The sequence below is a fragment of the Nicotiana tabacum genome, chromosome 9 (genome assembly GCF_000715075.1).
Source record: "Nicotiana tabacum cultivar K326 chromosome 9, ASM71507v2, whole genome shotgun sequence".
Lineage (NCBI taxonomy): Eukaryota > Viridiplantae > Streptophyta > Magnoliopsida > Solanales > Solanaceae > Nicotiana > Nicotiana tabacum.
This window is the reverse complement of record NC_134088.1, coordinates 20,869,605-20,897,336: the sequence shown is the minus strand read 5'-3', so window position 1 is coordinate 20,897,336 and position 27,732 is coordinate 20,869,605. Positions and strand designations below refer to the sequence as shown.

The 27,732-nt window shown below is 35.6% G+C and overlaps 1 protein-coding gene and 1 long non-coding RNA gene across 4 annotated transcripts; one reads left to right on the top strand and one right to left on the bottom strand.

Moving 5' to 3' along the window:
- Positions 1-1,885: 1,885 nt before the first annotated feature.
- On the bottom strand, positions 1,886-21,913 carry LOC107770499 (CBL-interacting serine/threonine-protein kinase 24). 2 transcript variants are annotated; one of them, XM_016589818.2, is made up of 14 exons: positions 21,694-21,913; positions 21,357-21,451; positions 19,989-20,061; positions 19,431-19,666; positions 18,736-18,798; positions 18,518-18,589; positions 17,504-17,611; positions 17,340-17,414; positions 17,169-17,222; positions 6,061-6,186; positions 4,448-4,537; positions 2,926-3,048; positions 2,448-2,495; positions 1,886-2,340 (listed from the first exon to the last, which is right to left on the bottom strand). In XM_016589818.2, the coding sequence occupies exons 4-14, from the start codon at positions 19,593-19,595 to the stop codon at positions 2,212-2,214; spliced, it is 1,053 nt and encodes a 350-aa protein (XP_016445304.1). In that variant the 5' UTR covers positions 19,596-19,666; positions 19,989-20,061; positions 21,357-21,451; positions 21,694-21,913; the 3' UTR covers positions 1,886-2,211. The 2 variants fall into 2 exon arrangements, with proteins under 2 accessions (XP_016445304.1, XP_075077606.1); XM_075221505.1 differs by lacking the exon at positions 6,061-6,186 and having other exon boundaries at positions 21,694-21,910.
- A 1,132-nt stretch (positions 21,914-23,045) lies between these two features.
- Positions 23,046-26,292, top strand: LOC107770506 (uncharacterized). 2 transcript variants are annotated; one of them, XR_012694796.1, is made up of 4 exons: positions 23,046-23,184; positions 23,310-23,436; positions 24,559-24,641; positions 25,795-26,292. It is a non-coding gene; the product is annotated as an uncharacterized LOC107770506 (long non-coding RNA). The 2 variants fall into 2 exon arrangements; XR_001644631.2 differs by lacking the exon at positions 24,559-24,641.
- Positions 26,293-27,732: the final 1,440 nt, after the last annotated feature.

The following is a 27,732-nucleotide window of genomic DNA, read 5'->3' as shown; positions in this document are numbered from 1 at the left end:
TCCAAGACGTAGTAAACGTCAAAGAACGTCTACTTCATTTGGACCAGATTTTGTGACTTTCTTATTGGAGAATGAGCCTCAAACATTTAAAGAAGCTATGACTTCTTCGGAATCATTGTTTTGGAAAGAGGCAGTCAATAGTGAAATAGAATCCATATTGAACAACCATACATGGGAATTGGTTGATCTTCCTCCCGGAAATAAACCTTTGGGTTCTAAATGGATTTTTAAGAGAAAAATCAAAGATGATGGCACTATTGATAAATTCAAGGCAAGGCTCGTAGTCAAAGGGTATAGACAACGAGAAGGTCTAGACTACTTTGATACATACTCTCCAGTTACAAGAATTACGTCCATACGGATGTTAGTAGCATTAGCTGCAGTGTATGGTCTTGAAATTCATCAAATGGATGTTAAGACGGCCTTCTTAAATGGAGAGTTGGAGGAAGAAATTTACATGGAACAACCTGAAGGGTTTGTGGTTTCAGGTAAAGAAAAGAAGGTATGTAGACTTGTTAAGTCTCTTTACGGACTAAAACAAGCACCCAAACAATGGCATGCGAAATTTGACCAAACAATGTTGTCAAATGGTTTTAAGATAAATGAATGTGATAAATGCGTGTACATTAAAAATGTTCCAAATCACATAGTCATTGTTTGCCTATATGTGGATGATATGTTGATAATGAGTAATGACATTGCCAACATAAATGCTACTAAGCGTATGCTCAATAGCAAGTTTGATATGAAAGACTTGGGAGTTGCTGATTTAATTCTGGGAATTAAGATCAATAAGACTCCTCAAGGTCTGGCATTGTCACAATCTCATTATATTAAGACAGTACTTGAAAAATTCAAGCACTTGGGCTTTAAAGTTGCAAAGACTCCAATTGACGTGAATCTTGCATTAGCAAAGAACAAAGGCCAAAGCATATCACAATTGAATTATGCTCGTGTATTGGGATGCTTAATGTATATCATGAATTGTACACAACCAGACATAGCTTGTGCTATAAGTAAACTGAGTCGATATACGAGCAATCCAGGCCAATCTCATTGGATGGCAATGAAACGAGTTTTGGGATATTTAGAACATACCCAGAACTTTGAATTGCATTACAGTAATTTCCCTGCGGTGATTGAGGGATACTGTGATGCAAATTGGATCACCGGTTCAACTGATTCTAAGTCCACGAGTGGATATGTATTCACTATTGGTGGAGGAGCGGTATCTTGGAAGTCGTCCAAACAAACATGTATTGCCCGCTCTACAATGGAGGCTGAATTCATAGCCTTAGATAAAGCCGGTGAAGAAGCTGAATGGCTCCGGAATTTCTTGGAAGACATTCCATTTTGGCCCAAACCGTTGGCACCAATATGCATACATTGTGATAGTCAAGCGGCAATTGGAAGGGCTGGGAGCGTCATGTATAACGGTAAATCTCGTCATATACGACGAAGACATAAAACCGTTAGGCAATTACTTTCTAGAGGAATTATCACAATTGACTATGTAAAGTCAAGTGATAATGTGTCGGATCCACTTACAAAAGGCCTAACTAGAGAGGTAGTTGAGAAATCATCAAGGGGAATGGGGCTATGGCCGAGAACAAGTCATTGTGGCGGTAACTCTACCTAGAAGACTGGAGATCCCAAGATCTAGGTTCAAAGAGATCAAACAAAGTCATTAATGACGGTTCAACATTGTCAAATAAAATTTTAGTCCATTCTCGTGATGAGACAATGTTCAGTACCAAGGATAAAGTATTAAGGCTTTTTAATGATTTCTAATTTGTATACGGGGTATATCAAATAGTGTCTCTACGGGATGACACATTTAGGAATCACCTATGTAAGTGTGAAGTGTTCGCCGCTTCAAGGAGAATTTTGGTCACTACGAAGCATGTTTTCATGTCACATGTATCCAATCAACAAAAAAGGGAGAAAAAAAGTAGAAAAGAACATAAGCACAGAGACAGGCTAACTAGCTTGCTTCTTAAAGGAAAACACTACGCTAAAGAAATTATAGAAGAAACCTTTGCAGCTTCCATCAACCCCCTCTCTTATTGCACAAATGAAAAGTTTAAAGCAAAAACCAGGAAAAATAAAAGAGAAGGAAAGAACAACAGATATATGCAGTAGGAAGAAACAGAAAGACTGCATGACAGGAAACTAAGGTTTGCTCGACCTTTTTTTTGTTCACTGAAATAATCACTGTACCTGACGCCTGTCAAATAAGGCTGCTAAATTCAACCCCTGAGATAGTGTGATCATCTCGAATGCATTCATTATCAAGGGGCCACCCTCACTATATTCAGATTTCTTACTTACAAGTTCCTCCTGCAAAATTGAAGATGCAAGAGATATCAAATTTAGGCACAGAATAGATGAGAATAATTGCTAATTTCTCCCCAAGAAAGCGTCATTATCTCAAATGCATTCATTACCAAGGGGCTACTATCACTATTAACAGATTTCTCGCTTACAAGTTCCCCCTGCAAAATTGAAGATGCAACAGCATATTAAATTTAGCCACACAGAATAGATGAGGATATTGCAATACGGAGTCATCAGTTATCATTGGATCTATCTTGATACTATAAGAATTCTCTTAAATTTAATACTCCCTTTGTTCCATCTTGTGTCTTAGTTTGACTAGGCATGAAGTTTAAGAATGTAAAGAAGACTTTTGAATCTTGTAGTCTTCAACTAAAGGTGTGTATAACATACCAAAAAAACCTTTGAACCTTGAGGTAAAATGGAAATGTTGGAACTAAAAACTTATCAAAGATAAAAAGGTATTCTTTTTGAAATGGACTAAAAAGGAAAGTAGGACACATAGATTGAAAGGGAGTATTATACTTATCTTCCAAAATATACAATGAAAGTTGATAAATATGCTATAATAATAAAATGGAATTCCACCTCAATATCGTCAAACACAGCACGGACATCATCAAGATTCACTTGTTCGTCATCTTTAATCCTGAAGGGCAAGTAGTCTTTTCGGAACCAAGAGTCTCTTTTTATCCCTTTAATCTTGATCCGCTGCATTTATATGGTTCTGATTAACATAGATGGTGGCTATAGAAACATCAAAACTGCTCTAGTTTGCAAAAATCATACTGTAACTTCTCAAATTTACCGAGAAAAGACAGATGAGAAAAGTAATAGAGTTATTCTATTGAACAGAAACAGGAAACTCTCAGTAGGCATGCATTAAGTATGGCTTACATATGCAATTATCAGAAGGAACTGTAAGCAGAGAACTCATGAGAGATTTTTTTTTTTTTTTTTTGGTTTGAGAAGGTAACGTATCGGCAAGCTTAAAGTAAAGACGAGCAACTAAACTCAAACAATTCATGTGTACATTACTAGGAAAAAGAGCTTTGCCCCGTCAAAAGAGTGATGTGTTGCATAAGTGATTAACGATTTTAAGAAGAAAATTCACCCTCCATATGTATTACATTTTCATAGATTATCCAGGCAGAAAGCAGCTAAGCAAGTTTGCAGTATCTTTTGACAGCATTTCATTTTTCTGTATCACAACATCCTAATTGTTTCATTCAATCAATCATGTCCATTAACTGCATATCTTCTCCTCTTGATAAAAATAACTTGGATATGACAAACATTCTGTTTCACTTCAAGTGGGGGCGTTCTGTACTTAGTTTGCTAACTTTAATAAGCATAACAGTGAGCATCATTTAAAGCATGTGATATAGCTTTGGTAGAAAATGAACAAAGGTTTAGGTGGGAAAAAAAGAGCAGAAGGAAGCGGCAGAAAGGGGTGACCACCACAAGTTTGCTTGGGGAAGAAAGGGGAACTTTCGCTTTGTCCTCAGCAATTCAGATTTGTGAGTGATCGATAGTAGAGTGGTCTGGAAATAGGTTACTGGATCGAGAAAGACATATTTGAGCATTAACATAACATTTGAACCATGGTAAACTTCTTCAGAGATCTATCCTTCACAAGTCACAGTAATAATTTAATTTCATTTCCCTAAAGAGATCAGAAAGAACAATATAGAGTCAAGCTTTAGCACGTTTGATAACAAGCTGAAAACATAAGGAGGACAAAGAATTGAAAGAAGCGTAGTATGATAGACACGAAATGCATCTCTAACAATCAAACCATCTCCATCTAGCTAAAGCTTCTTGCTGGATTTAGTATTTAAGGCGTCCATAAATTGTGGGTCATTTTTAACTTTTTTTGATTGGACAAAAGATGAAGTCTAGCCAATGGTTCATCAAAACGCAATAAGAAGGACGCATTACTCCGGACAAAATTTCGAGAATCTTTTTATTATGCTACGTAAACAGCATGTCTGTAGTGCAGGGGGAGATCTTCATTCTAGGTGGCCTACCATCTTCAAGTTTCTTCTGAGCGACAAAGAAGCATTGCGATACCATAGCTATAAGATGGAATGGTGATCTCTACACTCACAGTATCAGGATTTGGGTCAAGAATTTTTCTTATCAATGACACTGCACCAGAAGAAAACCAAGAAGGACAGGAGAAATCAGCTGCATTGATCTGCAACAATAGAAAAGCCAATTAGAAATTTCATGGAGCACAAAAGCAATGCTCAGAATAATGAGGAAGCAGCGAAAATTTTCAGATCCGCAACTACATAAAATTTTAAAATGCTTGAAATGAAAATAACTAAAAGAAGAATACAAATGAATAAATTATATTTCCTCTATCCCATTTTATGTAACAGTAATAATGCATGGATTGTTATATGGTGAATAATAATGCATGGATTGTTATATGGTGAATAATAATGCGGGGATTGTTATGTAAGGATTATCACTTTAAAGGCATTATGCCTTCAGATATTCTTATATATTGCTATTACATGTATTCCTTCTATCCCATATAAAATGATACAGATTCACATATAAGTTACACTTATGCTAGTAAGACGTCCCTTCTTGTCTATATTTTCATTAATGTGGTGCTTATGCTTTCCTGAGCCGAGGGTCTATTGAAAACAACCTCTCTATCCTCACAAGGTAGGGGTAAGGTCTGCGTACACACTACACTCCCCAGACCCCACAGTGTGGGATAATACTGGGTATGTTGTTGTTGTTGTTATGCTAGTAAGACGGCGTTTGGTTTCCAATATTAACCTTCCCATAACTCATTCGGAGATTAATGCCAGAAACCAAAAGTGTATTAGCTATACAGATATTATATTACTAATGCAAAGTTTTATAATGGAAACCAAATGTGGTATAAGTAATACCGAAGTTTATACCAGGATTAAATATCCTTATCCCACAAACCAAACAACCCCTAAATGATAATACTTCTAACTCGCCCTTATTGACATTACATGTTAGGACCTACCTGAATAAAAACTGATTTTCCATTAGGAGAGAGAAAGATAAAAGGACACGTTGAGCCCTTATCATCTCTCATTTAATTGTTGGTAGCAAGTGAAGTATTGATAATTTACAGATATTTAGCTTAAGTGTCAAAGTCTCGTTTGTTCCTTAAACTCCATGTCTAGTCAACACCGTCACATAAATCGGACGGAGTGGGTAACAGATAAATAGCAAGTAATAAACAAAGAAGTAAGTAAGTGACTCATGTAGACACAAACTGAAAGTCATTAAACCATAATCACTAGGCAAAGCCAGTCCTCGAGACTCACTTAATCACATAGAGCTTACCCTTCACAATTCTCAACTAATCTTAGCAGTTGATGCTTGATAGAGGTCAAAGAACTGAATAAGAAAATGACAAGAAGACTATATATGTTACAACCTGTAGCCCTCAGTACAACAATTATGCCTTATATCAAAACTAGTTGAGTTCAGTTATATGTAACCATACTCTATAATTTGTCTATCAAAACAAGTAGGAGTTCTCTAGAGGAAGAACCTAGAATCCTCAGACTTATCCATATGAAACAAAACAACAATTGCCCCTAATATAATCCCTTAAAACCCCGTTAGAATCTTCCCGCTGTGTAAAGCATAAAGCAAAATAACTTCACATAATACATTTATGAACCATTTATCTCATTACATATGCAAGACGGCATCTACCTTTGAAAACAAGGTAGGAAGGTCTATTTCATCAAATGGAAGATATCTCGACATTAAGACAAAAAGGATGACACCACAGGACCATACATCAACAGCAGCACCGTTATAACCTCGGTTACTTAACACCTGAAGCATAAGTAAAATTAATAAGTCAGACACAGCAGAATGAGCTTAATTGCATTTTGTTGAAGAAAGAGGTTTCAAGCAATCTAAACTGTGTTCACAAATTGACAGAGTCCCAGTGGATTTAAACTTGATGCAAACCTTGTATATTAAACAAGTAACAGAGATTATGATACTACATGAAAAGATGGATAAAGACACACATTACAGAATATTACAACAGGACTCTGAAAGGAACTATAAACTCAGATTCACCCTCAACTTAGAAACTTTTGATTAGCATGATCCAAGGAGATTTGATTTAGGAGATTGTTGATTAGCATGATCCAAGGAGATTTGATTATATTTAGGATATATGATTTGATTTGATTTGATTTGATAGCTTGATTGATTATATAGATTTATTTTATTTCTTAGTTAGCATTAGGAGCTTTGTACAAATTCCCTTGCTCATGGGATGTAAACACATACAGAAATATAAGAAGCCTTTTCTTCTTCTCAAAATCTACATGGTATCAGAGTTATTGCTGCCTTTTTGAGGTGAGTTATCTCCCTCACATCACTAGGGTTCTGTTTTTATCAACGAGGTCGAGTTTTCTTTCTTGGTGGCTGCCCTCAACACAAACTCCTTCTGGTCAAGTTTGTTTTTGGACTTTTCTTTTTTATTGGGGTCGCTAGAACATTCCGAGCCTATCCCTACCAGTTTTGATTTTTTCGTTCATCGGAGTTAAGGTTCCGTCGAGACATATTTGGTTTCCAGCAAGGCAGATTATTTTTGAGCAATTTTCTTAAGATTTCATCCTAAATGGGCAAAAATATGGAGACATTCAAGGAAATGGTTTCTGGAAAATCTTGTCTTCGGATGAAATTTTAGTTTATCCGTCGCCTCCTAGCCAAACTTGACTCCGCTAATGGTGCCATATCCAATCATGTGCAATCAGGTACCGCCTTTGCTGCTCACCTTAATTCTTGGATTGTTGATTCTGGTGCAAAGAGACACATGACATGCTCTTCTAAAGGCATTCAAAACTATTCTCCGTATCTCAAAGGAGATAATGTTAAAATAGCCAATGGTTCTTTAACACCTATCTCTGGAACAAGTTCTGTTGTTTGTACTCCTAATATTAAATTATCATCCGTGCTCCATGTCCCTGAGTTCCCTGTCAATATTTTATTTGTTAGTGCCATCACCAAATCCTAAACTGTAAAATCGAGTTCTTTCCCGATCATTGTATTTTTCAGGATCTTCAAACAGGAAAAAAGATTGGCAGTGGTAGATTACGTGATGACTTGTATATATTAGATGGAATTCAAAACTCTGGTTAAACCTTTTTTGGGGAAAGTAAGGATGTCAACCAATAGACCCTTGTGGAAACAGCCTCTTGCAGAAATGCAAGGTAAAACTGCGTATAATAGACCTTTGTGGTCCGGCCCTTCCCCGGACCCCGCACATAGCGGGAGCTTAGTGCACCGGGCTTCCTTTTAAGGATGTCAACCAAGAAATAATACAACGTCATAGACAGTTAGGACACCCATCATTCTTCGTTTTGAAGAAGTTATATCCCGATTTGTTTTCAAGGACTCGATTTAAATCTTTGTTCTGTGATGCGTGTGCAATATGCCAAGCATACTAGAAACTCTTATTATATGAGTGATAATAGAAGGACAACTCCATTTATGACTATTCATTCTGATGTATGGGCTCCTACCAAACTGTTTTTTTGTCTGGTAGTTGATTCCTCGATGGTTTGTTACTTTCATTGATTGTTGCACTAGGATGACTTAGATATATTTGTTAAAAGTCAAAAGTGGAGTTTTCTCTTGTTTTCAGTCATTTCAAAATATGATTTGTACTCAATTTGATGCCAAAATAAAATTCTTGAGAACTGACAATGGCAACGAATACATGGATAAACGATTTGGTGCTTATTTGGAGTCTAATAGAATAGTCCATCAGACTAGTTGTCCTTACACTAGTGCACAAAATGGGGTCATTGAAAGAAAAAATAGGCATTTGTTAGAAGTAGCAAAATCTCTTATGTTCACCATGCATCTACCAAAACCTTACTGGGGATGCTATTCTAGCGGCTGCCTATCTTATCAACAAAATGCCACTTAACCTCTCAATTTTCAAAGTCCTTTGGAAGCTTTAAAGAGTAAGAACAAATATATTGTTCCTCCAACGGTGTTTGGGTGTGTTTGCTTTGTCCACGCTAAAAATTCTGGGAAACTTGATCCTAGAGCTATAAAGTGTGTTTTCATTGGGTATTCTGCGACACAGAAAGGTTACAAATGTAATCACCCTTCCTCTAGGAGATCTTTTGTTAGCATGGATGTTACCTTTTGAGAATCTGAGTCTTATTACAGTATTACCTCATCACCTCTTCAGGGGCAGTGTTATTAAACGCGAAAAGTGCAAAAAAGCTCCAAGATCCATTGGGGCTTCAAGCGCAAATAAAGCGTGGGCTTTAATGAAAAAAGGCACAACTAGAGAAAGAGTAAAAATATGTATATGTAGTCTAAGACCAATAATTATAAGCATGAATAACAAATATATGGACAAAGAAATTGAAAAACAAATTACGATAAAGTGAAATATCAATTATTTAGTGTCGCCTTTTCAGGATTACACTCGATGGCAAGGAAAAGTATGCCCTAGAGCCTTGATGCAATACTGAAGCGCCCACAAAGCGAGGCGAAGCGCTCAACATGATTCTACCTAATTCCATTACTGGACCTCTTGATGACATTGTCATTAGGGGTGTTCAAAACCGAACCAAAACCGAAAACCGAACCGAAACCGAAGCTTAATGGCTTATTGGTATCGGGTTAACGGTTTAACGGACGGGGAACGGATTGAAATTTTTTTATTAACGGCTTATCGGTTTGGGGGCGGATTATTCAATTTTCTTAACGGATAATCCGTTAACCCGTTAAGAATATATATATATATATATATATATATATATTTAACCCGTTAAGAATATATATATATATATATAATTTGTTTTTATCCATATATATATTAAATATCAAAAACTCTTCCACTTCTTCCAGCTATTTGCTTAGCTTATTCTCCCACCCTACTATAAGATTGTTTAAGCTGCTGTCTATGGTTCACCTCTGCTTTTGTTTTTTAAAACTAATACCTGCTGTCTATGTTTAATAGAAGAACAACAGTGTTGTTGCCACAACTTTTATCCCACAATATTGACGATAGTACTGTCTTGAATTATGTTCTGGGGAAAAAGCGCATCTGAGTTTCCTGTAAATTGTTTACTACTTATAATCCATTCCTATTTCTATACATAACTGCTTTTTGCTCGGTGTTGTTTGTATGGTTAATGATATAGCGTGAAATGCCTGGTTGAGAGTTTAAGTTAGAAATTTGAAGTTGTTGTTTGAACTTTGAAGCTGCATAAATTCAAGCTCTGTTAGGCGTTAGCTGCAGGCCAAACATTTCTGTGTATTCTGCTCACTTATGGATTAATCATTTTGAAATATGTATCCTGGACTCACTTTGAATATAGACTGGAATTTCCTATTCTGAATTTGTATGCTAGGCGTTAACAGACATATGTATGTCTGGACTCATGTAATGTAGTCTGCTTTGGGATTTAATGGTAGGCGTTAACATACATGTATGTCTGGACTCATATGTAGTCTACTTTGGGATGTAATCTAGCCTACAATGTGTTCTACTTTTTTCACTCTACAACACATGACACACTACATCATTCTTATGTAGGCGTTAGCAAACATGTTTGTCGGGACTCAATGTGTAATTTCCTATTATGAATTTGTATGCTAGGCGGTCAACAAACAATTAATGCACGCAATATAGATTTAATTAGGCCGATAAACCGCCCGATAAGAGCTAAACCGATACCAATCCGCCCGATATCTTATCGGGTGGCTAGCGAATTAATACATTTAAAAGCCGATAACCGTTAAGCCAAACCGTTAAGAGTAATTAACCGTCCAATCCGCCCGATAAGCAGCCCTAATTGTCATAGGGAAAAGTGAAATTGGAGAAAGAATTCAGGAGAGACTATTGGGCTTTTGGATAAGCCTGATTTGAAAACTTACTCAAAGGAGAAATAGAGCAGAAAACACCATCATGCAATCTACCGAAGCTGAACCTTCTTCTACTGGTGAGTTATCTACATTTCCTAATGAGCTAGATGCGCCTATTGCTCACAGAAAAGGAGTCATATCTTGCATCACCAAACACCCTTTATCTAATTTTGTCTCCAATAATTCTTTGTCTCCCTCCTATAGAGCCTTTGCCTTGTCAATTTCTTCTGTGTCTATTCCCAGAATTGGAGGTAAGCTTTTGCAAATCCTAAATGGTAGCAAGCTATGATTGAAGAAATGAAGGTCATCTCAAAAAATGAGATTTGGGAACTTGTCACTTCACCACCAGACAAGAAATTGGTTGGCTGCAAATCGGTCTTCACTGTGAAACACAAAGCTGATGGCTCAATTGAAAGATACAAAGTAAGATTGGTGGCTAAGGGATTCACTCAGACTTATGGAATGGATTATCAAGAGACATTTGCCCCTATTGCTAAAATGAACACTATTAGAATTCTTTTGTCTTGTGCAGCTAATCTTGCTTGGGACTTGCAACAATTTGATGTGAAAAATGCATTTCTTCATGGAGACTTAGAAGAAGAGGTGTATATGGAGATTCCTCCAGAATTTGATACTGCAGAAAGTCAAGGAAAGGTTTGCAGATTGAAGAAAGCCTTATGCGGACCGAAGCAATCCCCGAGAACTTGGTTTGATAGATTCAGCAAAGCAATGATCTCCCTCTGTTACCAATATAGCTATCCAACGGGACGAGACGGAACGAAATTATCGGGACGGAACGGACTTTGACCGGGACGATGACGGGATGGGCCTTAAACGGGACGACCCGGTAGGCCCATCCCATCCCATCCCACTAACAAACAGGATGGGACGGGACGGGGGCCCTAAGTGGGTCTTTTTTTAAAATAATCATTTAAATATTTAAGCATTAAATTTGGCAACAATTTTTTTTTATAGACAGCAACGGTTATTTTTTGGCAAAATGGCCTCCGGGCCACTTAAACTTTTGTATCCATTTGTCAGCTCGGTAGATAAACTTATAAGTTTTCCATTTGAACACTTGTACTTGACGGAATGAGTACTAATAAACACCATTGACCATTGACCATGCTTATGTGGCAACGACTTAAATGATGTGGCTCAAATACGTGCAAACCACGATACAAACGCTCGTGAATATAACAATTTTGATTAAAAAAATATTAAATTCAGAAAAGAAAGTAAATTAAAAGGAAAAACAAAAAGAAAAATTTGAAAAAGGTTAAAACTCTCACCTACCCCCACGCCCTCCCTTATCCTCTTTCTTCTTCTTTCACTCTTTCATTTTGTTGTTGTCTGATTCCCTTCCCCCTCCCCTTTCTTTTCTCGTCTCTCCTCCTACTTACCTCCCCCCGCCCCCTCTTCAACCACCTTCTAACAAATCTAGCTCGACCACAACCTTCTAACAAACCTGGCATGACCACTTTCAAAGAGGAAAATGCTGGTTAGAAAAAAATAAAGAACAAAATTTCAGTTTTGAAAAAATCAATTAATTGGGTGTTGAAGATTGAAAATTTTAGAGATGATTTTGAATTTATGTATTGGTGAACTCCTATTTGAGATTGTTGGGAAATTGTTTTCTTCTTTTTACTAATTTGTATGGAGATTTTCAAAGATAATTTTGGAGAAGATAATGGAAGAGAGTTCTTTTTACTGATTTAAGATTTTACTGATTTTGTCTGTGTTCTTTTTACTTTTTTATTCACTTGGGAGATTTAGAGTAGAGAAGAATAGTGTTCATTATTGATTTTGGGGATTTTAGAGTGGATGAGGGTGGTGTTCATGGTGGAAGAAATATGTAGTGATGGTGCTGCCATGGTGAAGAAGAAGAAGAGAAAGGAAAATGTTTTAATTTTTCTTTAATAAATTGGTAAAAAGAGATTGGGACCTACAAATTACACATGTCAAACAATAATAGGTTAAGAATATGATGTGCCAGTTGGGTCATAGCGGTTGAGGAACACGTTCAGCTGGAGGTGTTTATTAGTACTCATTCCGTCAAGTACAAGTGTTCAAATGAGAAACTTATAAGTTTATCTACCGGGCTGACAAATAGGTACAAGTTTAAGTGGCCCGGAGGCCATTTTGTCTTTTTTTTTTAAAAGTTGACAATGACTAAGTTTTTAAAGTTTGCAACGGCTAGTTTTTTGACTTTTTTAATAAACTTAAAACTTAATAAATTATAAAAAAACTAAGTAAAGAATTATAAATATTAAACCAAAAGACTTGTAACGAAATAGTTTATTAATTATAATAGACTTGTAATTTATTTAATATAATCTCAAGCTATAAAATAACTAAGTAAAACAATTCATAAAAAAATTCAAGGCTAAAGCCTTTTATTTTATTAATTGAAGTTTCAAATTTCACATACAAATACAAGTCTTTTGAAGAACACTTAATCTACGCAGCCACCTTCTAGGAAGGGTTCTGTTTGAACTAGGCCTCTTAGTAGCATATGCACATCGTTCTTTAAACTCACGAATTCTACTCGCTTTATTAGCACGAAAAATATAGCCGCAAACATGTTGTACTTTACCACAAGCATCAAGAAATTAATTAATACCATCTTTTACAACCAAGTTAAAAATATGACATGCACATCTAACATGGAAAATTTCTGGATTAATTGGGCAAATTTTAGCTTTTAAGCCATTTGCTACAATGATGTTAGCAGAAGCATTATCTAATGTGATAGTTAAAACTTTATCATTGAGCCCATAAATTCAGGTATTTCTAGAACAATAGTTACAATATATGCTCCAGTGTGTTTTGAATCAACAAATTTATAACCAATAATACGTTTTTGCATGTTCTAGTGATGATCAACCCAATGACATGTAACAGTTAAATAATCACAACCATTAGGACTACGACCTATATCAGATGTGATAGACACTTTACAATCTAAGTGAAAAAATACACAACGAATATACTGAAGATATTCAGTTTGAAATTTAAAAACATCATTTCTAATCGTGGTCTTAGGAAAACCTTGAAAAGCAGGGTTATAAGTTTCTTGTATATAATGCACAAAAGCAGGGTGAGAAGAGAAAGTAAAAGGTAAGCCACAGACAGCCACCATTTTTGCTAAGTTCTCACGATCTCTATCTTTATTATAGGGATGTAATATAGTACCAGAAGTAAGGTAAAACTATTGTCGGACAAAGTTAGAACCCCGCCAAATCCAATAGGAGTGCCAGTACCGCTGCTAGGATCCGATATTTTTCCGGCATCTATTTGAGCTTGTATCCATAAAGGTTTGTGTGTTTTAAGTAAGTGTCTGGTTAAACCCCCCGTCCCACCGGATTTTTCATGTGCAAATCGTGTTTTACATTTTACACAGGTAGCAACTAAATTGACTTTATTATGTTCAAAACAATTCCATCCATACAAGTGATGTTTTCGTACGTCCAACCTTAGCATTACCCCTTACAGGAGGTACGGGGATAAAACTCCAGACCGAGATTGACTCTGAGTTTGAACTTGTGTTGCTGGACTAGTGGATGTTTCATCTAATTCTTCTTCCTCATTTTCTTCTTTCTCATTAAAAATATCATTACCAAATTGTCTTTGTAAAGTTTCATGATCTAGTTGTTCTCCCGAATTAATATTATAAAATACCGGGGGTTGGGTAAATGAAGTTGCATCAACATGAATCATTTCATCTATATGTTTTCTAATTCTAGGAGAAGGATTACTACAACTAGCACCTTTACTACTTTTTTTAAATGGGTTGGTTATGCCAAATACTCTTTTAGGAGCCATAATTTAAATACGAAAATAAATTAGAAAAGTTAACAAAATAATTAAACACACAAATGAAACATGAAAATAAAACACGTAAAGTAAACACAAAAATTAAGCACTAAAATGATATGCAAAAATTAAATATTAAAATTAGGAGATGGAACGAGTGCACAATGATTAAATATTGAAACTTGAAGAAATTGCCCAAAGAATTGCTCCAAATACTTGACGAAATAATTTGAAGCTTGAAAGTTACTCAAAAAATTTGCCCAAATACTTGAAATGTAGTTAATTATGAGAAAATTGATAAAAGAATAAAGATAGAATGTAAGAGATTTGAGAGAGAATGATTGATTTTTGTGAAAAAAAAAAAGAATAAGGATGGGGATATTTATAGTTAAAATAAGGCCAAAAAAAAAAGAATAAGGATGGGGATATTTATAGTTAAAATAAGGCCAAAGTATAATTTAATAAACTTCGGGGTTAAATTAAAAGTTTGGGGGGGGAGGGGTTAAGGGCCAAAAATGGCCGTTTACAGCCGTTGCCAACGACTCTTTTTAAAAAAAGAAAAAATCATGCGGGCTGGCAGGACGGGACGGGACCTTAAGGGGCCGGCCCACCGGGACAAAATGGGCAGCCCGTCCCATCCCATGTCCCGTTTAATATTTAGTGGGCTAGGCTGGGACCGGGATGGGTCGGGCCGACCCGTCCCGCTGGACAACCATAGTTACCAATAAAGCAACGTTGATCACTCTTTTCATAAGACATCAAATGGGTAAACTCACTCTTCTCATAATTTATGTTGATGACATAGTAATGACAGGAGATGACAAAGAGGAGATGGCTCGATTGAAGAAGTTGTTGCCACATGAATTTGAGATCAAGGATCTAGAAAAATTGCAGTACTTCTTGGGAATTGAGGTTGATAGATCAAAAAGAGGAATCTTTATTTCTCAAAGGAAGTATATTCTGGATCTCTTGAAAGAAACTAGTATGACAGGTTGAAGACCCGCAGAATCGCCCATTGAAAGCAATCACATATTACAAAGCGGAGTTGGAGAGTGAGTTGATAAGGAGAGATATCAAAGGTTGGTTGGAAGACTCATTTATCTCTCCCACACTAGACCGGATATAGCCTATTCAGTTATCCTGGTAAGTCAGTTCATGCATGATCCCCGAGATCCTCATATGCAAGTTGTCTTTCACATTTTGCGGTATCTGAAGTCTGCTCCAGGGAAAGGTCTACTTTTCTCCAAACATGATCACATCCAAATAGAAGCCTTTACAGACGCGGATTGGGCTGAATCTCTAGATGACAGAAGATCTACATCCGGTTATTATACGCCCGTAGGAGGAAACTTGGTTACTTGGAGAAGCAAGAAGCAAAGTTTAGTTGCTAGATCAAGTGCGGAGACAGAATATAGAGCTATAGCCTAGGGTGTTTACGAACTGCTTTGGCTACAAAAGCTACTCCGGGAATTGACAATGTCCGAAAAAGGAAAACTTTCCTTGTACTGTAACAATAAGGCTGCCATCAGTATAGCTCATAATCCAGTCCATCATGACCGAACAAAGCATGTGTAAATTGATCGACACTTCATAAAAAAAAAGTTATAACTGGTATCTTAAGTTTGTTTTATTTGCCATCAGAAAAACAGCTAGCTGATGTGTTTACCAAAAGTCTCAACAAGCTAACTTTTCATACTTTGAGTTGCAAGTTGGGCATGTACGACGTCTTTGCACCAAGTTGAGGGGGAGTGTTAATTAACATGATTCAAGGAGATTTGATTTAGGAGATTGTTGATTAGCATGATTTCATGAGATTTGATTATATTTAGGAGATCTGATTTTATTTGATTTGATAGTTGGATTGATTATATAGATTTATTTTATTTCCTTAATTAGCATTAGGAGCTTTGTATAAATTCCTTTGCTCATGGGATGTAAACACATAGAAATATAAGAAGCCTTTTCTTCTTCTCAAAAGCTACAAACAAATGAAAGTTGATTAGCCATGAGAGGTAAATAAGTGCCGGGACAAAGTAAAATGAATGATATGAACGCTCTTCTTGGCTTCACCGTAATTCAAGCTCCTTGTAGACAGAACACATGTCAATGGTACTCATTAGAATTGATTGAAGATTTGTATATACACACATCCATAGTATATATAGAGTTGAGAGGAGTGAGAAAGACTTAATTTCTACAAAGAAGAGAAATTGTGCATTCCTAGAGATAGACAGCACGGAAACTAATAACTTGTTTGGCCAAACTTCTAAAATCAGCTTATTTTGATAAGTGCTTCTCTCAAAAGTACTTTTCAAAAAAGTACTTTTGGTGAGAAGCTTTTTGTGTTTGGCTAATTAATTTGAAAAGTACTATTGAGTAATAATTAGTGTTTGGCCAAGCTTTTGAAAATTGCTTCTAAGTGTATTTTTCTCAAAAGTGCTTCTCAGAAAAGTGCTTTTGAAGAGAAGCTACTTTTTCTGCTTCTCCTCAAAAGCACTTTTTTCCATCTAAAAGCTTGGCCAAACTCCTCAATTTTTGCAAAAAAAACACTTTTGGCCAAACAGTCTGTAAGTATAAGTATTCCTACAAAGAAATATACATCCCACAGATGACCCCTATGACATTGAGAAGGAATGAAGCTGATATGGATTCTCAGTTGGCAAACACGAGCAAGGCTGTCGTAAGCATTGACAGACTGACTAGGTTTCAGTAAAGGACTAAAAGAATGTGAAAAGCATAAAGTACATAGGAAACTATGCTAACAAATCCCGCCACTTTCTCATAAGGAAGCTGAAAATATTTGTTCAGCAAGCATACTATTCTCAAACTTAAGGTTAAAGCAATACATGATGACAGCATTATAGCATGGCATCATTAAAGCTGGAATGACATCACATATCTACTCAGTAGTAAATTTAGCATGAAAATAACCAATCAATTTAAAATTTAAATAATTTGAGATGAGAAGAGTATTATTGAGGCTAGCAGGCCAATTAAATGAGGAATCATCTTTTGGGTATCCCAAATAGGAAGCAACACTCAGCAAACTGTCACAAAGGATTTAAAGAATTCAAAATAGATAAACATCGTACCTCAGGTGCAATGTAATTTGGAGTCCCACAAGTGGTATGAAGGAGGTCAACTCCCTGATTGAAATTACGATAAAATGCCGTTTTAGAAGCTTTCATTTTCGCAAGGAAAATCAAGAAAACAATAGTATGCTCTGCCAATCTAATGCAACTAAAAAATGAGATTCTACTTACTTGTTGAGGCAATGCGCTAAGTCCAAAATCGGAAACTTTCAAGTTACCTTGACAATCAAGAAGAAGATTTTCAGGCTACAGAACAAGGAAGAACATCAAATGTTAATGGTTAATGCTAAAAATGGATATCCCCACAACAAATTCCCCATATAGCAATTGCCGACCTTCAGATCCCGATGATATACACCCTTACTATGACAGTGAGCAACGGCATCTATGAGTTGCTGGAAGTATCGTCTAGCCTCTTTTTCAGGGAGCCTAACTTGATGAACCTACAAATCCAGCAAAACTATCATGAAAGGCAGAGGCATGATAAAGATAAATAATCACTTCTTAATAATCAACATTGGAAGAAGACGGATAAGAAAGAAAAGGTTCAAAGGTCCATGAGCTGTACCAGAGTTGGTGAAAATGGAAACACCTAAAGGAAGACTGACTAGCTACTCTAAGAATCAGCATGTACCCAACAGTATAGATCTATTTGGTACTCCTTGCATCCATCATTGTGTACTAATGTTTAGAACTAGGATATCTGAGGTATTACATATCAACTATCCGGATTAGATGAAAAAAAAATTCAATCGTTGGACTTTGACTAGCTAGAAAACATCCTTGAACTCTCTGAAAGACGGAAATAAAGCTAAACTATTGTTAACAAATTGATCATTTCCACCCATTAACCAAAGACTAAAATTAGAGTGGTAAGATAAAGCTAGTATAAACTCTTGAAGATGAACCTTTTGGCTTAACAATAGAAAACGTATCACAATCTCAAAAACTATTAGTTGTTAGAGAAAGGATCCTGGGACCTTTTATTGAAAAAACAGAAGCGCAAGTATGCATGCTAACACAGAAGAAAGATCTATATATGGGTAGCTTGTCAAATAGCTTTTATGAAGATCATGATAATGGATCCGTGCCTCTATTATTTTCTCTTAGGAAGATAATCCCCGAATCTTTACTTTGTACATACAGATTAGGATTCACTCAGTTGATTTGATTAACTCCCAAAATCTACATCAATCTAGATTCGAAAATAGCATTTACTTATAGATCATGAAGCATTATCCAACAAAAAATTACCAAGTTATAATATTGCTAAACACTAAGAATAACTAACACCAAGCCAGGAGTAAATATTCAGTCAATATATATAAAAAATGCTGGAAATATCTTACAATTTTGTCGAAAAGCTCTCCTCCAGTGACAAACTCCATAATGATATATATTTTTGTCCGACTAGCTAAAACCTATAAATGAATATGCAAAAGCAATAAACATCTCAATAGAAAGATTAAGAAAATGAAGCTACTAATTTAACATACTACAGACAGATGGGGAAAGGGAGAGATAGAGAAAGAGTTGTACTCATGCTAGGCTTCTCGAATTATTTTACCTCGTGAAGCCGAACTATGCAAGGATGTCTGACAATTTTCATTATAGATATCTCTCTTTTGATCTGCAAAACCAGACCAAAGAAGTCAAGAGATTGACCTGAAAAAGAGGCAAAATATGAAGAACGAGGAGAAAAACTCCAAGATCTTAAGTCCTCATAGCCAGATAATCATCTTTAACGAAACATAGATAGTCAAAAAGAAAATGATACAGCAAATGATTTACTTCTTAAGTACCTCAAGTTAGTCAAACATTTAAAGCACAGACTTAGGATCCATCCACTTCCTGGGAGACAGGGTTACTGCCGTTTGACCACTATTATTCAAGATAGATGGATACTACCCACAAACATAAATAAAGCTCAGCAAGTGGAGTTAGTAAGGATGCTAAGCACATTCCCACATCACGGCAATGAAGCTTGTACTACTTCTATAATGTTAAGTGTCAACTTAGTAGTATAGTTGTGGACTAAATCATCACTACTGCTCCACATTATCACACAAGTAGGAGCATATATATATCACATCATCAAGCAGTTAACTCAAGATTGACAAAGTAGATTCATGAATCTAAACTTGGCTTTGAAAAGATTAATTTGTCAATTCTGAAAAAACTTTGCTTTCTCAAATTCTGATCTTTAAAGGCAATAAACTCAAACTTAGACCTAATATAAGGAAAGAAAGTATATAGCAATACCTGCTCGACCATTTTGTTCTTGAGAATGGTGCTTTTCGCCAAGACTTTGATGGCAACATTCTCGCCAGTCTCGGTGTTCTGCGCGGACTTAACTTTGGAAAAAGCACCTTCGCCAATAGTTCTGCCAAGCTCATACTTCCCAAGCTTTCTCTTGACTTTCTTCATCTCTCACTTCTCATCCGACGGACGGAGTCACTTCTTTAACTGAACCAACTATACCACTAGCTTGTGAAAACCTATCAATGTAGTCATAGGCAAAATGAATAAATAAACAATTAAAACAAATTGTAGAACATTTTACTGTATTTAAATTAAATTATCTAGAGAATCTTCAAACAGGCTCGAACACACACATAAGGACTACCTTATCAGCTTTTATGCATACATATAAAATGGAAGAATATAAAATTGTAGCATTCGACACTAATCACTAACAAACTTAGTGATCAATGAAGAGAGAGAAGAATCATGAGGTGTCATGTTCAAATCCAAGCGGAAACAAAAAACACTAGGTGATTTCTTCACATCCTAAGCCTTAATGGGCAACGTTATCCGTACCTATGGTGGTGGGAGGAGCAGATATCCAGTGGAATAGTCGTGGTCCGCGCAAGAAAAAAAGTTGCAGTTCCAACTACAAAAAAAAAGAAAAAGTTAACTGATCAACAATATTAACTGAACCAGCTGCTACATTAGCTCATTAAAAACCATAAACATGATACAAAAAAAAGGGATTAAAATTAAACAACTCTGAGTTAGCGCAGATGATTTGAGTTGCTTAAGGGGCATAGTAGTACAGATTTCAGTATCACCAAGAAAGGGAATGTGTTGTAGAGGATGCTTACACATGGGGTCTATGGATAATTCGACTAAGCATTACAGCAATTATGTGATGGTTAGTCATTGAGGTTCAGATTTTAGCTGCCTGGCATGGAAGGATCTGTGGAGATGGGGGTTTTGGAGATGCTGGCAGGCGTGACTTCAGAGTTGTGTTTGAGTAGGCATGTTCATTAGGATGAGGAATCTTGAACTTTTGGAGTTTAGAGATTGGATTTCTAGAGGTGAGACTATTACTTTTGTAATGGTCAATAGTCAGAAAGTTGGTTGTAGGCATCTTCGGTGGGTGACTTGAGAAGATTTGTGCTTGTTCGAGCTTGTGGATTATAGTATTTGGTATGTTATGATCTGCTTAGGTGTAGTAATATATCCTTCTCGGAGATCTTGATTTGAGGAGTATGGTTTAAGAGGTTGTTGGCATTATTCTTGTGTATCGGGATAATGGACAAGTTAAGTAAAAACTATAGAGATTTAAGGATTCGTATATTCAATGCATTAGGTTTCCCGAGGTTTTAGCTGATCTAGCTGATCACAAGTGGTGTAGTTGGTGACTGGGTTGAAACGGGTTTGCATATATATGTTCGCAGTTGTGTGTTTATAAGTGAGAGTTAGAATGGGTCTTTGTTGGCTTGTGGAAGGCTTATTACTACGTCAGAACAATGTGGAATCAGTTTAGGTGTCTACTGGTAGGACCGTAAATGATGTGTATTCACGGCGGGTCAGATTTGCTTATACAAATCAAGGCATCATATGGGTGTATCACCCGGAAGAGTTATAGTTATATGGTTTACTTTCTACCATCGGGTTTGTAGAGTAGCAGCTCACTATGTGATTGTGGCGGTTATGGCAGGTATTTCTGTTTGAATTTTGTTGAGTTTGCTTAATTGTTACATGATGGACAGATGGAATGAGTTGTGTAGCTACTCATAGATTGTTACAAAAAAGCTGCAGTTTCGCATCCAAGGCTGTGGCCAAGTAGTCAATGAAGAGAGAGAAGAACCACGAGGTCTCAGGTTCAAATCCAAGTGGAAACGAAAAATACTATGTAATTTCTTCCCACCCTAGGTTTTGGTGGATAGAGTTATCCGGTACCTGTGGTGGCATGAGGAGCACATATCCGGTGAAATAGTCGAGGTCCGCGCAAGCTAGTCCGACACCACCATCGTAAAAAAAAACTGTAGTTTCAACTGCAAAAAAAAAAAAAAAAAAAAAAAATTAACTGATCAACAATATTAACTGAACCAACTGGTACATTAGCTTCTACTGAAAATGTCGCAGTTCCAACTTCTACTGAAAAAGGTTAAAGAAATTAAACTGATCGTAAGCTTCCTCAATGTTTACTGAACTGTTTATGATCTAAAAAACATATAAAGACATAATAATGAATTTAGCAGTAAATGAGAGGAGAATTTTACGGCGGGAGCATTACCGGGAAAAGAGAGCAGGCGGCGGAGCAGTCGCCGGAAACAAGAAATCAGAACTCTGAGGTTTTTGGAGAATTTTGAAGTGGCGAATCTCGTCGACTAGAAAGGAATCAAAAAGTGGTTAATTTTAACAGGTCAAATACTATTTTTCTTCTTGTTCGTTTTCCCTATGAAGATATACCGGTAAATTGAAAAGTGCACTTCTTTATCTTTAAAAAGGACGAAAGAACAGAAAAGAAAGAAGGGATATTAAATATGTCAATATAGTAAAGTAAAAAAAAGTACTCCTGCCATTTTAATTTATATGAAATAAGTTTAGAAAAGACTATTGGAGTATTAATGCGTTTATGAAAGTTTTGAAACTTGTGATAATATATCATAATATTTGTGGATAAAAAAAAATTCCCATTATGAGAAAAGTGATAAAAAGTATTTGCTCTATTTTAATTTATTCGAAACTATTTGAGTAGATACAGAATTTAAGAAATAGTATAGTGTTAAAATATGTCATAGCATTTGTGTGTTTATAAAATTTTTGAAACTTGTGTTAATATATTATAATATTTGTATAACTATAAAAAAATTTATTATTAATAAAATAAAAGTTAAGTTAAAACTATTTATTAATTTAGACTGGATCATTTTTTGGGGACAAACTAGCAAAACAATAGTGTCACATCAATTAAAAATCGATCATTTTGCACCTTAAGCCCGACGCTGCTACATGCTTTACAACTTTTCACCTTTTCCAACTTGATTTTCACGTTTTGCCTTGTCACCATCCGGAAATCCCAAATCTGGAATGATGCCTAACATTTCACTAGTTAGGCAAACCAACGTTAGAATAATTTATTTATTTTTAACAGTTTAAATTAAATAATAATAAAAAAACTAAAATAAATAAAATAAATTCTGAACTAAAGTTCACTTAGAAAAGAAATTTCAACCATTTTAAAATTTTACAATTCTTATGTCCAAACGCCCACAATATATTATCTATATTGAAGAGCCAAGTTGGTCAAGGGTATAATTATCATTTAATAACAATAAAATAAAGGGTATAATGGTCCAGGTTGCTTTTTCCAAGTATCACTCGACACAATTCTAGAAAAAACATAACTCTTTCACCTCCCTTCTTCCGTCCCTATTCCAATTGCTGTACTCCCTCCGTTCTCCGTCCGCTGTGAACTTATTTTTTTTTGGTTCGATTTAAAAAGAATAATTTATTTCTAAATTTGGAAATAATTTAGAAACAATTTAAACTTAAACTTACAATTCTATCCTAATGAGAAGCTTTTATAACCACACAAATACTTTACTTTTTACTTGTTCGGGACCACAAATTATTAAAACGGAATTAAAACTGAGGAAGTATGATTTTCTTTCAAACCTGTAGGAAGATCAATTGCTTCACCTTCTTTTATTTCCTTGTTTGTTCAAGTTCTCCAGACTTCTCAGATAATGCCCTTTCCAGTTCTCTTCATCTTCTCAATCGGGTATTGTAATTTTCACGTCACCTCCTCTTTTAATTTTTGTCCAAATCTTGTTCTTTTTTTTCCGGTTAATCTGTATGAGGAATTTATTTTCCTGTCTGATTTGACCTTTTTTGTTGGAGAGTTAGGCGTGAGTAGAAGAGCTTAGAGCATAACTTGGAGTTCTTCGCCGACAACAATGGTGCTCTTTTTCCATGTATTTGCTGCTCTTTAAATGTTCAACCTCTAGGAACATATTTTATGATATGTACAGAGGTAATATTCTTTTTAGAGGATTCTTTATTTTAGTATACCTGCTTCTTGAATGTCTTTGAGGTTGTTTTACTTGAAATTTCTCAATATTATAATCATATATTTGGCATAGTGCTCTAATTCGAGGAATTTGGAATAGTATTGATTCTATATTTCAGATCAATTCTTACGGATAAATTAACACGAGTAGATTGTGCTTAGATGGAATTTTACAGTAATGCAAATTACCTTTTTTCTTTGCCTTTCGCCGTCTGTTCAGGGAATGCTTGTGCATTGCTCCCTTTTTTTGTTTCTTCTGCTTTAGTGATAAAAAACATCCAGAAGCTTATTGGATTTCTATTCCAATTTTCTTTTTACTGGATTGTTGTAAAAAGAAGTTCCTTTTTACTAAATTCTGGTGGATCATCTTTATAGTGAAGATGAAGACCCTCCTACTACTTTCTTAATATTTCTCCAAACTCATTTAGAAGTACACGGTTTATTAATATAATTAGATCATTGATCATTGTTCCACGGAAGAATTACACTGATATAGTGGCTTTCAATTATGAAAAAAGATATAGGAACCCAAGAGCTTAATTCTCAGAAGATAGAATATTAATATGTGCTTCCGGTTATGTTGGTTTGTGTTGCATTTTAGGCATGTGTGTGACATCTGTTGGTGGTGAACTTAACACAACATTGTCCCTTTCCGGGGAACATGCTTCACAAATATTTAGTGAGTTGCTTCTCCATTTCTTTTTCAGTTAGATCATGTGGTTAATAGCGAACAATCTTAGTTGAAGATTAGAATCTTTGTTTGCTACGAAGATAGGTATACATAGAAAAGCTAAGATGGTCGACTAAGGGCATATTGAACTTTTCTAATCTTTACTTTAGTTAGTATGCGGTGTCTTTTACGGGGTTCCGTCTTTTACCCTAAGCAGAATTGCCACGTACCCCTCCTCTATTTTGCTTTCTTTGTGGCTCTAAAATCTTCTAGAGCTTTTCCATTCATCGTCTTCCACTTTGCCTGGGTTTTAGCATCTCTGTGCTTCTTTTTCCCCCTCCAGTTAGAGTAGGACGCTATGGAGATACACATTTTTTTATCCTTTAATACACGCTTTTCCCTCTATGGCAATATAGTTGCTCCTGGGACTGGGCTATTGTTGCAGTTCTTTGCCGCTACCCTCGCTTAGAGATTTATGGTGTTCTACCACTTCTGATTGGTGAGTCTTACTATTTTATCTCATTTTCTTCTTTCTCCTTGATTTTAAAGTTCAGTTCTGCATTTATAGTTTTGAATCGAATGTCATCCAATTCTGAGCTAGAAGCCTGGAAAGAAGGTGAAAGATCAATTGCAAGCTATTACATAAAGCTCTTTTGCTTCTTGAATTCTATTCTTTATTTTTTCAACCAATTTATTCATATCACTATTTCAAGAAAATTGATAAATTAAGATATTTAAAAATTCCAAGGAGATTAAACGAAAAGGAAGAGAAGCCTCTAATGGGCCATTGGAAAAATAAAAAGACAGAAAGGAAGAAAACGACCCAAACTCAGTATCCATTACCATTATAAGGTGGAGTATGGGTATCAAGCTTCTTCAATCCTTCTTCAACTATCTTATTCTCTTCTCATCTACCTTCTTCTCGCATGATTACTATCTTTTTGGTCCAAAAACGTAAGCAAGTACAAAGAAATTAAATGAATGAATGGAACAGGAAAAATAGTATTTTGGAAAGAGAAGATTAATAATGTCAAAGGAACATACGGATCTTTCTTTTCTCAGTCAGTAAATGAATTTTCAAAGCAATAATACGGCATCAACTCAGTATACAGGAGAAAACATACTGAATGTGTACTATATATATATATATATATATATATATATATATATATATATATAGTCCACTTTTACTCCAACTATTAGAGTACCTATTGCAATGTGGTATTTTGTTTGTGCTAAAAGAATGTATATTTATATCTGCAAACATATCTTTCTTTGATCAAAAAGGCTCTTTGTGAGGCTTAGTCCTTTTGATAATTTTATGTTTACCTAATGATGTTTGGTATATATAAGAATGGATCAAAATTTCTTGCTTCACATATTTAGCTTTCTTAACATAAAAAGGTATTGATGCTCCAGCGTAAAGCAATCTGTTTATAATGTCACATTTTTCTTATTCCATAAGTGTTTCGTCACTTTATATTGTTTTGAAATTTATACTAAATTCTACTTTTGTATATTGCTTTGATGTAAAGAGTATATCTTTCTGCTAAGTAATTTTGAATCATTTTTTAGGACAAAAGTTTCCTGTAAATATAACATATCCTACATAATCCCCTTCTCTTGAAGTTTCAATCTTTCAAAATTGGCAGGTTCATAATTACCTTGGTGGAACTTGTTCAGGGCTCTGATTGAAGCCAGTATTTTCATTATGTTTCTTCTTGACTCTTGAGTTTGAAAGTTGTAGAGAGAGGAGATATATCATAAAGATCATGTCAGTTTGCAATACATACATGTCGAGTCAAGGGTGCAGGCATAAGTTGTAGTTATACATGGTGAAACAGAAAATGTTAGCACTTTCCTACCCACAAGCCGCATTAGCAGAAAGAGAAGGGAGTTAATTTCAGCAGGTATAAACGTAGAAGGGGAAAAAGTGGACTCTGGAAGTTTATAGAGTGAAACATATTGCCTTGGCTACATACAATTGCACAAGAGGTGATTGAAGGCGATATTTTCTTTAATTAAGTTCATGGCTAACACACCCATGTTGAGTGATTTTTCAAGATACCATAAGATCGAAGGTGACTTTTTCACAATTTGGAGATATCAGCCGATGTACATATTTGCCATCGTGGGGTTTTTATGTCTAATCTTGTCTTTGTTCTTTTCGCATAGAAGAATTTTAACTGTGCATCTCATGAAATGTTCTTGTTTCTTAGTTGCAATGTAAAGTAAAGCTGCATTAGAATCAAAATCGTTAACTCATCTAGTATATCAATAATAATAAGTAAATATATGTTGCGGCGCGCAATCCGATCCCAACATATAGTCAGAATCAATATCGTAATCACCTTTATTTCATCATATCAATCCACCCTTATTTCACCTGTTGCGGTACGCAATCCGATCCCACCATATCAATATAAATTCACCCTTATTTCACCAAATCAATCCACCCTTATTTCACTTGTTGCGGCGCACAACTCGATCACACCATATCAATGTAAATAAATCCATGTGTGCAAGTAATTTAACAACTCAAATCACAAGAATCTCTACGATTAACGAATATGGAGCAGAACCAGGAAGGAAGTCTCGTGTCAAATTGCAAATTTACTATAATTAATATTAAGCATTAAGACAAGTCAAGTAAATGACAATTAAAAGGCGCAAGTACGTCAATTAAGGTAAGTAATAGTCAATCATGGGAGCATGGGAGAATCTATCATTTTTAACACTAGAATAATAATTGACAAGTAACAATAAAGGGAGGGAAGCATTTAAAGCATGTAACAGTTAAGACATGGAATGCAACAATTAATGAAATACGGAAAGCAGGGAAACGAGTATTTTGGCAGCGTATATACACTCGTCACCTCGCATATACGCCGCTACACATGAATTTCACATAGCACATAACTCAAGGGTTCCTAATTCCCTCAAATCAAGGTTAAACCCAACACTTACCTCTCTTCGTAAGCAAATCAAAGCTCTACCGGGGCCTTTCCTCTAAAATCCGCCTCCAAACCAATCGAATCTAACCAAATTCGACTCAATAACATCAAATAATGCTAGGGAATTAAATTACAATACATAAAATTAAGATATTTACACTTTTCCCCAAAAGTCAACAAAAGTCAGCCTCGGACCCGCTTGGTCAAAACTCGAGATTCGGACCAAAACCCATTTACCCATTCACCCCGAGCCCGATTATGTAATTAGTTTCGAAATCTGACTCGAATTTGAGGTCTAAATCCGAAATTTACAAAAAAAAAAAAAAAAAAAAAATCCAATTCTTCCCAAATCCCTAATTTTCTACCATGAAAGAACAAAGATTAAGGCTAGAAATTAATGGGTGATGATATAAATGGAAGAAAATAAGTTAAAGTATACTAACCTATAAAAGGATGATGAATTTTCTCTTCCAAATTTCCTTTAGGCCTAGCTATAATGAAAAGGTAGTGAAAAATGGGTGAAATCCCGTGTTTGGAAATATTTAAGGTCTGGGCGTCAGGCCTTCTTCGCGTTCGCGAAGGGTCTGCCGCATTCGCGATACACAGCGGCCCAAATGGCCTACGTGTTCGCGAGTT

Excerpts from the sequence above, each read along its gene's own strand:
- LOC107770499 (XM_016589818.2), bottom strand. The coding sequence starts at position 19,595 with ATGAAGAAAGTCAAGAGAAAGCTTGGGAAGTATGAGCTTGGCAGAACT. Across the intron at positions 18,799-19,430 it reads AGAACAAAATGGTCGAGCAG|ATCAAAAGAGAGATATCTAT; the intron begins GTATTGCTATAT and ends CTGGTTTTGCAG. Across the intron at positions 17,612-18,517 it reads GAGAGCTTTTCGACAAAATT|GTTCATCAAGTTAGGCTCCC; the intron begins GTAAGATATTTC and ends CTGGATTTGTAG.